The sequence below is a fragment of the Takifugu rubripes genome, chromosome 8, assembly GCF_901000725.2.
Source record: "Takifugu rubripes chromosome 8, fTakRub1.2, whole genome shotgun sequence".
Lineage (NCBI taxonomy): Eukaryota > Metazoa > Chordata > Actinopteri > Tetraodontiformes > Tetraodontidae > Takifugu > Takifugu rubripes.
Genome location: NC_042292.1, coordinates 5,326,759 through 5,338,652, shown reverse-complemented (window position 1 = coordinate 5,338,652; position 11,894 = coordinate 5,326,759). Strand labels below are relative to the sequence as shown.

General features: G+C 41.4%; 1 protein-coding gene across 4 annotated transcripts; it reads right to left on the bottom strand.

Moving 5' to 3' along the window:
* Window positions 1–3,323: 3,323 nt before the first annotated feature.
* On the bottom strand, window positions 3,324–11,467 carry txndc16 (thioredoxin domain containing 16). 4 transcript variants are annotated; one of them, XM_029840544.1, is made up of 21 exons: window positions 11,091–11,467; window positions 10,907–10,992; window positions 10,643–10,817; window positions 10,184–10,266; window positions 9,994–10,067; window positions 9,775–9,849; window positions 9,227–9,348; window positions 9,033–9,123; window positions 8,768–8,933; window positions 8,491–8,660; window positions 8,300–8,360; window positions 8,074–8,212; window positions 7,839–7,985; window positions 7,669–7,728; window positions 7,371–7,566; window positions 7,164–7,291; window positions 6,231–6,315; window positions 5,937–6,075; window positions 4,792–4,979; window positions 4,471–4,661; window positions 3,324–3,577 (listed from the first exon to the last, which is right to left on the bottom strand). In XM_029840544.1, the coding sequence occupies exons 2-21, from the start codon at window positions 10,907–10,909 to the stop codon at window positions 3,411–3,413; spliced, it is 2,460 nt and encodes an 819-aa protein (XP_029696404.1). In that variant the 5' UTR covers window positions 10,910–10,992; window positions 11,091–11,467; the 3' UTR covers window positions 3,324–3,410. The 4 variants fall into 4 exon arrangements, with proteins under 4 accessions (XP_029696404.1, XP_011604444.2, XP_029696406.1 ...); XM_011606142.2 differs by having other exon boundaries at window positions 10,907–10,973; XM_029840546.1 differs by lacking the exon at window positions 10,907–10,992 and having other exon boundaries at window positions 10,643–10,840.
* Between the last annotated feature and the right edge of the window lie 427 nt (window positions 11,468–11,894).

Below are 11,894 nucleotides of genomic sequence, written 5' to 3'. Positions count from 1 at the left end.
GATCTCATCCACTACTTTGAGCTGAAGTACTGTGGCTGGAGCCAGAGCTCTGCTCAGAACTTCCTTTATCAGACTCGCTGCTTCTCTCAGTATCCCCTAGCATGAGGTAGACATGTTGGTCCCTCCGCCATTAGAGCAGAAAGACTTTGAATTTTTTAGTTGCTGCAAATAAAATCATATTTTTAAACCAACATAGAGGTGACAAGGGCCACCCGATGTATAGGAATGTCTTCGACAGCTCTGCATCAATCCATTATCTGCAAGCGATTTGCCTTGAATTGATGTGCAAGGTAACCAATCAGGTGTTGGGATGCAGCCACTGACTTTGCTAGGCGAGTTGGACAGATACAACTAATTCATGAGGTAGACTACCACAACACAGGAATAGAAAGGCTCCTTCAACAGGTAATCAGATAGCTGCTTCACAACAGGCTTTTAAATGGCTGATGCCTGAAGAATCCAGCGTTTAATTACAGTGGAGTGTCTCACTAATGTCTGCGAGGATAGGAGTAATCTATTCCAACCTGTGCTGTAATGAAAAACAAACCTCTACAGAGAGTAATGGCCTCTGAGGCCTCTGACTGTATTTCCTCTCCCCCCTTCTGACATGCTGCCTGTCATGAGCTCTTTTATGTCTGTGAGAACATATCGCTACTGAAGTCCCGCCGGGGGTCTTACTAAATTATGGGTCAGAGTTTGATTACAGCGGTCATGCCGTATTCCCACACCCAGCTGTGAGTTCATGCTACAAACCATCTTCATGTCTCTGGAACTCTGCTTCCGAGCGGCAGGGATCACGACTCCCACTCAGACCAGTGACGTACACCAGTGAGGACTAATTAAAAAGACACACGAATGCACACACGGATATTCAGCATGTGGGTGATTACATGGCATGTGTGGACCACCGTGGTTCTCGTCATCATCTCATCGCTAACGTATGTGTATCTCTATCTTATTATGCTCTCACCGTTAAGAAATGACCTCAGCCTTCTTTATACAATGCACGCATGCTTAATTGCCCCTTTTTAAACCCCCATCCCCTGTACAGCTGCTGCACACATGGCTGCAACAAGGTGCTGCGGTCGCTCTTATGCAACTCTTGAATGAGGGACTCGCTTAGCTGTCCAAGTCTGCTTTCACTCAGTCTACTCTATGGAAATGTAAGCAGCGGGCCCAGCTGATTAACGCAGAGCAGCTAGCCTGACGCACCGACTTCTATCGAGTTACCTCGGAAGAATATACAAACAAACGGTGACATGAAGCCATCTCAAACTTCAGCAGCGCCTGCTCTGCATTTGTGTTGCGTATCCCAAGAAGATAGAATCTCGCATAACGGCCAAAGCTTCTGGAACTCGCTGCTGTTATCGGCAGCAGATGATTGGACACAATCTTGTTAGATGCATTTGATCTACTTTGGGTCATTTCCCAACAGGTCGATTATGCTGACTCAGGTTTTTCTCCTCAGACAAATGCAATTTTTGGTCATGTGAATTATGAACACAAGACATAACTGGGTTATTGGATTAAAGTTCATGAGGTGATTTTGATTGGACAGTTTCCGCTTCAGACAGTCTGCTGTAGCAACACTTTGCTTTTAAGGCATTTTATTCGTTTATTTCGGAGTTTATTTGACTACCCAGACTTGACTGACAATTCCAAACTTATGTAATCGGGAATCCAGACACACACCATTATATTTGGGCTTTGCATTTTCCTGCCCACCACAACTTTGACACTGATTAGAACCAACATAGAACAGCAAACTGAAGGCTGGCTCCGAGGCAGAGGAAAACGAGAAAGGAATAATACCCCCCATGTAGTTTATTTGGGCTCCAACTTCATCCTGAAGCACGCTTCATTTGAGTTATCCAAACTACTTAATTCATCAATATATCTACTTTGTTAAAAGGAACTTTTCTTTGGACGTCCTCAAACCTTTTTGCCATTAACCATGGGGCCAACGACTATAGAACTCTGGTTTGACCTGGCGCTGATGCAGCTCTCAGTTTTCTTCAGCTCACTCCATCTGAGTGGACTGGTGTCCTTCTTTCAGAAGTTCTTCCAGAATGGCATTTGATCCTTCTCCTCTAAACAGAATCTTCACATATTTGAAGGGGTCATTGGAGAAGCGTGATCTTCTTTGCTCCTTCTGCGTTTCCTCAGATGGTTTTTGCCTCTCCTCCGTGTTGTTATCCTACTTTGGAATTCTCCATGCAGCAGGTTTATACCCTTTATCTCCCCCCCACACAGCTTTCCTCCTTTGTTTCTTTAGCTGCCACCTCATTTTATTTAGCAATCTATTTTTACCTGCCATTGAGATTTGATGGAGTAGCTCACTTACCTTCAAACAGAATGACCAACCAGGGAAAGTTTCTCTGATCCTTTCCAATATTCAGAGATCAGCTTTGACCTCGTCCCAGTGTCTATGTTACAGGCTTTGGCCACTTGAATGATGGCTTTTGCTCCTGGGTCATGATGGGTTGGGTTCAGGTTGGTCTCCCTTGCCCAGTTCTCCCTCCTCATGGACAGGAACATTGATGTCCTGCTGCTTTATTTTAGTTGACTTATTCTATAAAAATTAAATAGTCTGATATTAGTTTGGACAAATTTGCTGCCATATAACATTTGCTCATAATATTACAGTTTTTAGGATTTGAGGTTTTGTTTATCTTAACTATAATTTAAATAATTGACTTCACCTAGTGTAGTACCGCCTATGAACACACACTAATTGTGTGGATAACCGCAAACGTTAGGGGGCGCTCTTGTACCTGTTTTTCTTAAACTAGTTAACAAGAATTCCCCTCAAAGTTACTAATCTAGTATAGCCTTAATGCAAGTTTTTTGTTTTAGATTTTTACTACATAAACGCAAATAATTCCAATTCATAATTTTAGAGGGACAAAATTGTCTAATCTTGGCATCTGATAATCAATTATTTCTCACTGAAATCTGCAATGAGATTTTTTTTTAAAACACATCTGTTCTACAAGTCCACATCAACATTTTGATTTAACATGTTTTCTATGTGGTTTTAGAGATTTCTGTAAATGTCTATTGGATTGATGCCTCTCCATAACTAACAGACTAATTGATTAAAATATCTACTGTAAGAGTCCCAGAAGCTGCATCTGAAAGAAGCTAATGAAACCCAGTCATCTGACTCACCTTTTCAACTTCCTCCATACGGCTGGGAAAACACACATGGCTAATGATGTCGTTACAGCACAGGAGATAAAACAATTAAAACATGGGAGAAATGTCAGAATAATAAGTGCATGATTTCCAGGACATACTGCAGAAATTTCATCTCAAGGTGATAAGAACATAGTGCATCTGGGATACAGCTTTTATTTTTAAAAAAATATATAAAAATGACAGAATCAATATGCAACAATGTGTGATTTTTACAACTCAGTGTGAACAGAAGAGTCATCGTCATAAATCTCAGCACTGGAGAAAGACAGAAAATCCTCTTCATCCACAATCCCCTCATCCCCTTCCTCCATGTCCATCAGTTTAAGAAAGTCTAAAAACTCAAAGGCAGGAGGCCAGCTATCACCCCCTAACAGACCTAGAGGGAAAAAAACAAGACCATAGAGAACTAAAAGTGTCAGTCGAATGTGAATTAATGCAACAGCATTTCTTCAGCACAGTTCCTCTTTTACACTGTTATTGAAACAAAAGATTCTGATTTTGTACTTCATGCTTGTGGAAAATGATTGTAACAACCACCAACAGTTGCTGGTCTCTGGGTTTTGTGTCGAGAATGGATGGAATGTTGAGGATGACAACTCAACAGTTCACAGAGACGAGTTGCAGCACGGCCAGGATCGTATCTCAGTCTACACAAACTACACAATCCAAATGGTAGAGCTTCATGTCGTTCCCCACGAGGTTGCATTCAGCCAAATTACATCAACGGATGTAACATCATTCACCAGACAGCAATGGCTTGAGCGTGATCATGTCACTGTTTAATGGCACACTTTTGGAGCGTGCCTAGATATGCAGAAATCTGGGATGCACTCAAAAGCAGCAGCAGCTTGTTCTTCCTAGATCGAAAGTTGCTCCATACATTTCATTGCTGTGTTGCAATAAACCTCTGTATAGTTCCAGATTTTAAATTACTGTCAGTGGGGAAGTGAAACTGTTGTCTTCTTGCATTTTTATGTTGTAATGAAGCTGTTTCCCGATAGACTCTCTTCGTAAACAGCATATATGATCTCACATATGCTGAGCTGGTGCGTCATCACCCCAGATTATCGGGGTGGTGCTGGACTTGAGTAAGGGAATTGGTGCGAGTAAACCATAGTGCACAGTCACCTGGCTCACTTTCTTACTGTGCCAATGCTGGATTGACCAAACAAAGTCTCAGAAAATCACATGCTCTGGTTTAATCTTTGTTCAAATAGTAAATAAAGTTGCAAATACTGCTACAGTGTCATATTTCAGGTGTTTCCCTACCAGCTGGTGTCTCATTGCCGTCCTCAATCCTCTGCAGCCAACTCAGGATAGACGAAGCAGCTATGGGCACGTTTGGGGGGTACTGATAGATTTCAGGACCAGAGGGCAGATGGGTGAGGACCAGAGCAGGGAGGTGGGGCATAGAGCCAAAGTATGACCCAAGGACAGACATAGCAGCTGGAGTGCGACCGCTGAAAGACAGTAGAGACTGGTTGACGTAATAATAAAGAAATAATAACAGTGTGTGTGTACTTGATGGATGGACTGAGAGTAAACCTAGTGTGGTATTGATTAAATATCATCTGTGACTGATGAACATACAGGTGGATCCAGGAGGGCAGATATTTCTCTATCTTCCTCTGACCCAGCTCGACAACAGCTTTCATCTCCTCCACCAGCACCTGAGTCTGCCTGCGCCCAGCGTCGTCTTCCTCCTCCTCCACAAACAGGAGGAGCAGGGCTTTACCCAGGGAGAGGAAGGACGGCAGATTTTCCACTGTTAACTCAGGCTGGGACAAAATACAATGAAGGAAAAAAATGCCTTTAAAGACGAATAACATTATGTTTGATATTTCTACAGTTTAAAAAACAAAACTATTTCAAATCTTGTGGGAATTAACTGCAGAAAGAGTTATCAGGACACCAGAACAGACCATCTGGTTACTTCCTGGGCCTCATATTTGTTGAAATCATATTTGACTTCTACACGTTTAGTCTTTTATAGGTCTCTCCCTAATTCCCAATCAGCTTTCTGTTTCCTGGCTCCCTTAATAACTTGAGGGATAGCCAGTTTTGATTGTTGTAGTTCACAAATGAGAGTACAATTAATATAAATTGTTTAATTTAATCACTGACTTGAATACGTTTGAGTTGTTGTAGTTAAGCGCTGATAAAGTTGCAGACAACAGCGCCCCCAAAAGGCAGCCAGTCTTTCTGCGTCCAGCTTTCACACAGGCATAATTATCTTTCCACAACACTGGCCATTTATCTTAGCAACACCAGAATCTGAGCCTGAAACCAAACACATCAGTGCAAAATAAACAGAGAAAAGCTAAGCTAAATGTGCCGTCTTTAGAAACTCCTGCGTTGAGACCATCATCTCCACATCGACTCTTGCGTTTGTTTAAATGAGCTAATGTAAACTCCGGTATGATGTATTACCCTTACCTTGGATGTATTGAAGAAACTACATCCAACATTTGGTGATTGTTATCAGGGATATACTCTGACTGTTTCAGTTTAGCTTTCACAAAGACATAAAGTCTCTTATTGACTGTTAATTATTCTCACAAATCCCCTGAAGACAGTGTCACAATCTCTATCCAACCCTACTGGGGGAAATGTTGGCTGAGTTCATTTAACTTGGGATCTTTTTTGTTGGGGAATCTTTTCTATCTAGTAATTCTAAAATTTAAAAGACAGAGGGAAACCCATATGATTCAAATCTGACTAAGTGGTTTAATTACCATGGGATGCAGCAGAGCAGTGTTGATGTGTGAGAGGAGCTCTTTCAGAGAGGTGGACATGGGCAGTACGGTGGCAGTGTGCATCCTCCAGGAAGGAAACACAAACAGTGCAGGGAGATCCGCAGAATGGTCTGCTGCCCTGCAGAGCAAACATGCAACTTCAATAAACACCTAAACGTTTAAATGATACTGAGGTACGCCGAAATCGACGAGGCCTTGAAGAGGTTCAGTAAGGAAAGCAAGAACATGGTTACAGTACACCATTAAACCAGACACTGACTTTACAGCAGTTACCATTTGTCTGCCAGCTCACCAGTCACCAGTCCGGTCAACACTTTCCCTCTCAATGATTTTGCTGCCTCAGTAAACACAGAGATACCTGAAGAGACATGAGAGAAAGGTCACTAACGCCTCGGCATAAAATGACATGAGTAAATACACACAAAGTGCAAATAATGCAAGTCTTCAGGGACATTTTGACAACAAAAAGACCCTCCAGGTCTTGGGACCCTTGAGGTCAGGCGAGAGCCCCTGCCTCAAGTGGAGGAGATAAGTATCTTGGGGTCCTATTCATGAGTGAGGAAGGATGGAGCGTGTGCTAGACGGGTGGGTTGATGCAGCAGCTAAAGTAATGTGGTCGATATGTTATGGTAAAGAAGGACACAAGCAAAAGGTGAAGTGCTAGCTTTACCGGTCAATCTATGCTCCTACCCTCAGCTATGGTCATGAACTTTGGGTCGTGACCAAAAGAAAAGACGCTGGATACAGGCGGCCAAAACTAGTTTCCTCCGCGGGGTGGTGGGGCGCTCTGTGGGTGAGGAGCTCTGTAACCCAGAGAAAGTTTAGAGTAGAGCCACTGATGCTCCACATCAAGAGGTAATAGCTATGGTGGCTACCAGGATGTCTCCATAGGGAGGTGTTCCCTGGCAAGTCTCGCCATGAGGAGACCCTGGGAAAGACCCAAAACATGCTGGAATGACTATGTCGCTCAGCTGCCCAGGGAAAACCTTGGAACCACTCCTGAAAAGCTGTAGGAATTGTTTGGGGTCTGAGTTGTTCTCTGAGCGTCCCTGCTCAGACTGCTGACCCTACAAAAAACTTGCATTACGATTGCTCTTTTACCAAAAGATGTGTTACCAAGCCTCTAAGAACACAGTTTTAATCTTGAAATAGTTGCAGTTTGCAGAAATTTGCAGAATGTAGCTAGTAGCTAGTGAAATTTCCTACCTGCATGTGTCTTGAACAGACCAAATACTCTTTCTGGGTTGTATTTCGCTACTGGATGAGGCAATTCCTGAAAGAATGAGATGACTTCCTCTTCAGTTGACACTTTTAAAGGCGATGGTTTTTGGCTCCTGGATTAAAAACATTGGCATTTAATTCTGTATTTTAGCTGACAGCAGGTACTGGGACCAAACTTCACAAAGTTCTCACAGAACAATGAAGCGATATAGAGCCTCGGTATCCAGCATGTCTCTGTAAACCTGTGCTGGTTCCCCCGGGCGGAGCAGCAAGATACAGGGGAAGGACGTGATTGGCTGGAATGGAATTGGCTGGGAGTTCTCCGACTGTGCAGCACAGAGAAGGGTCCACTCCTCACAATTGACTACACTCATCTGGACTTCTGAATCTAAAGGAATGAATTATTACGATGCATATCCATTTCAAGATTATTGAAATAACAGTAGTTTTGAAAGGTTTAAATATGCCAGCAAGAACATGGACTGCTTACCTACAAACTGTTCTGCAACTTCAATGTAGGATTCAAAAAACAATGATGAAACAGCATCCCCTGTAGGAGAAAAGTAAGAAATATTACAGTCCTCCAAGGGAATTAACTTTAAATTAATCAGGTGTCTATAGTCCCTCTTTGACGGGCCACAAAAGAAAAGCTTATCTCACATTGGAAATGGAAGAGGACCACTGTCAGACTCCTCTTAGCAACAGCACCATGGAAGTTCTCAGGGGTCAGCTCTGTAATGGAGTCCACCTCTGGGATAAAACCTTGACTTTGGTACACAGACCTCGCAATTTCATCATCCAGCTGGTCTGAGGGCAGACAGACACATCATTTCCCCCCTCACTTCTTTGCTATTTAATTCATTAGTGATTTTCAACATTTTCATCAGACTACTACCATAGTGCGCCTCTTCGTAATCCTCTTCCTCCTCCTCCTCTTCTTCCACATTTTCATCATCTTCCTCTTTTTCTTGATTTGTGAAGATGTCAAACACATCATTAAGGCCTCGTAAGGTCAGATATTTCACTGCTGAACCCTTGAAGTACACACCAACAAAAGTCTATTAAATAGTGTAATAGTGAAATTTTTTACATAAATATATATTATTATTATTATATATTACCTTCTCAGGAAACCTGAATGCAACATTATAGTCTTGAGATGATTTCACTACAGGACTCTCCCTGGTAACACATGAGAAATGCATACAACAATATTGGTACAATTAAATACTGACAGAACACATGTGCATTAATACTAAAAGCTGAAATAAAGAATAAAGTCTAGGATTTTGCATATATTAAATCAATGCACCTGTGTACAAGCACCACCAAAGCAGAGCCGCGGAGCTTCAAGGCCAGAGAAGTTGCCGTGTCCATGTCCAGGTGTGCAGTTTCAGGATGGGAGAACAAAAATACCTGAGGAGTGTGCTGGTAAGGGACCGGTGGGGGCAGGACTGTGGAGGGGTCTTCATAAACCTCTGTCTGGCAGCAAAGATTCAATTAAAATGAGACAAGTGAAATGTCAGAGTTGTATCTATGAACTGAAACTACTTTTGTGGATGGAAATGGGACCATGGATCAATACTGACCACTAGTGGAGCATCCATTAGCTGCAGGAAGGAGTGAAGATTGAGGGTTGTAAGGGGTTTGGACATAGTGGTAAACAGACAGCGATCAGACATGAGTGAGTTTATGGATCCAGTGTGGTCTCGGCAGTGGAGGAACCATACTTGAGATCTGTGTGAGGATTCAGTGCTGGGACACAGTCATACAAGGAAAATAAAATTACCATTACAGCAAGTACACTTCATTTTTCCTGGTTGCCAGTGTTATCATTTCTGTGAAAAGCCCTACCTTAGGTACTTTAAAACTGGACCTCCAGTTATAAGGGCAAACTGGTATGTGGACCCATAGGCATACGCTGTCTCCATCAGTGATCTGTGCTCTTTAGAAATGAGAACATTATTATTATTATTATTATCATTCTTCTCAAAGTATAATTCAACCATTATTTAAAAAATAGCCACATAGTTCTCAGTGCTTCATACCTGGGGTTCCCAAACTGAGGATGTACCCCAGCACAATATCCTTCTTCCCCTTGGCTGTCTTCTCCATGATCATGAGGTCACTACCGGTGTGGACGTACTTGACCTCCTCGTGCAGAAGGGCACTGAAGAAAGGACACCAAAGCATTTTAAACTACAAATCAGATCCAAATGGAAATTAACTCATTTTACTTATCATTAAAACTGCAGCTGCATTTGTTATGTAGCTTAGAAAGAAGTCAATTGCATCTTTCCCCAAGTACAAGAAGGGCAAATCCCTAAAATCACTAATGCAGCATGTCAGCACACTGAAATCCAAGAACAGTACATGAGTTCCTGATCAGTGTGAAGCAGTCTGGTTCAGATTGGTCAAGTAGTGAATGAGATGCTGGGGTGTTTTTTAATTTCTTGAGAAAATGCTACCTGTTGGTTTTGAGATACCAGTCACCATGAGCTTCACACTATCTGTATGTTTAGCTTATATTTCTCTTCATTTGAATACTAACCAAATACAACAATGAATTCTAATCAAAAGAGTGTGGATTACTTACAACAGGACTTCAGAAACGATAGAGTTGACATCAAACACAGTGTCCAAACTAAACTTCATGAACTCATCACCTCCTCTGCCGAACAAAGACAGGTCAGAGAGATCAACAATTCCAATTTAATAATTCTGGGAGGACTAATTAGTTTTCAGAATGCTTGTTACAGTGTGGGGATTTTTTCTTGCCTATTTACAAGTCATTCCCAAAGCCCTCACAATGTACCTGAAGAGAAAAGCTCTGTGAAGCAGTCTTTCATCTGTGCAGTATGTCCCTACAACCACCTTATTGCAGTTCACCTGAGTAGAAAGAGAAGAAACTGTCTAGAAATACTATCATTGACACTTGTTATTACTAGATATGACAGCTGGGAGTTAATAGCAATCTAAACATTGTAATACAACAAATCAGTTACCATGCCAACCAATACTCCATAATCCTTCAGAGCATCTGAGGACTTTTCCAACTCTTTCAAGAAGAGAGATATAGTTGGAGAGCCTGCATAGAAAACAAACAATTATTTCTGTTTAACTGTTAAATTAATGGCTTGTTTCACAGCTAGTTGCTCCATTAAATCTTGAGATGTTGATAGATTATTGTGAAAAATAAAGGCACCAGTTTTAAATTAGGACTTTTCCTAATTGTTTGCACTAGGATCAACTCAGTGCTGTTTTTCCTGAAATTTCCCTACAATTGTACCCTTTTCAAAGGAGACAAAGAATTCAAATGAAATATTATTGTTAACGTCAAACTCTTGTCTGCTGCAAACATCTTAATATATCATACTTTGTTTTTTTCTCTTTAGATTGTAAAAAATTGGCAACCAACAGAAGCCCATATTGTTTTACATGCATGTTAGCAGCGATCAACCTACCATGACGTGCAAAAAAGATGAACATTGTCTTCCCGGCATGCAATGACTCAGAGAAAGCTGCATATTTATACTCAATTAGGTTGGAGGTGTCTTTTCCTGTGCATCCTCCTGACACTGTTATCACCAGGAAAACAACAAGGCAGGGCCACATCTCTGTCCAGTTGTGTTGTTGTGTCTGTAGGGAGAATCACTGCAAAGCTTCAGAAGCAACCACACAATAAACCCATGTTATTATGATAGGATGAGCATAATAACAGAACTTACCATTAAGTCCAAAATATGACATTCTAACTATCATTTAAATCAAGGGCATCTGTTTTGATTGCATTTCCTAAAATAAATCAACTAAACTATTTAGAGCATAGCACACGAAGAACAAGTTATTTATATTTGTTGACACGGTGGCTAATGAGGCCAATGGTATCAATACGGATTTTAGTAGTGTTACCTGAGGAGGTCGAAAAATTCAACTTTTGTCTTTCCCAGTGGCAAAAACATTACAAGCACGAGTTAAAAGTGTGGTTAAAGGAGGAAAATGTTGCCAGTGGTGAACACTGTCATTTAAAAATGTTATGCTTTATTGAACTGTATAAAAGTACAGGTAACTTCAGCTAGCTCATTAGCTATTTCTAGCTTCCTACTCGATAAATGCGGCTACACTTCGAGAGAACACTTCAAGGTGGGTGACAGCAAATCTAGGAAGAATATTAAGACTAAAATAAAGCAAAGTAAGTTTTTAAGTAACTTGCACAATTAAATCTAAAAACATAAAAGAACGGCACCCAACGTCATCAAGCTAGCGTGCGACAAAAGAATGCCAGCTTCCGGTCTACAAATAAGATTGTTACATATTTTGGACCGAAGAGATTTCTTTCAATCCATCCACGTTAAAATAAAGTGAATAATATAAAATATGTTGTAATTGAGACCATAGTTGGTCAGGGGTTGCAAAGGTCTTCTCTCGAAATGCCACAGTCCGACTTCAGGCAAAAGTTGAACATTATTTTGAAGGTGATCATGCGTTTCCGTAACAACCGTCATTTTAAAATATTCGTTTGAGGATTGCAAACATGCAAGACACGCCCACGTACTTCCGAATCCAATAAAATTAAGCAAGACTTAAAGCCTGAAGATCCAGCCAATCACAATCAAGCAAGGGTGGAGACTTCTACAGCTGACATCATCGTAAACCAATGAGCAACAAAGGTGTGGAGGCGGGGCGACAGGACTAACCAATGAGAGTTATAGCAGA

Coding starts and splice junctions, on each gene's coding strand:
- txndc16 (XM_029840544.1), bottom strand. Junction 4,662..4,791: donor CTGCCCTCCTGGATCCACCT/GTATGTTCATCA, acceptor ACTGTCTTTCAG/CGGTCGCACTCCAGCTGCTA. Junction 3,578..4,470: donor CGGCAATGAGACACCAGCTG/GTAGGGAAACAC, acceptor TTTTCCCTCTAG/GTCTGTTAGGGGGTGATAGC.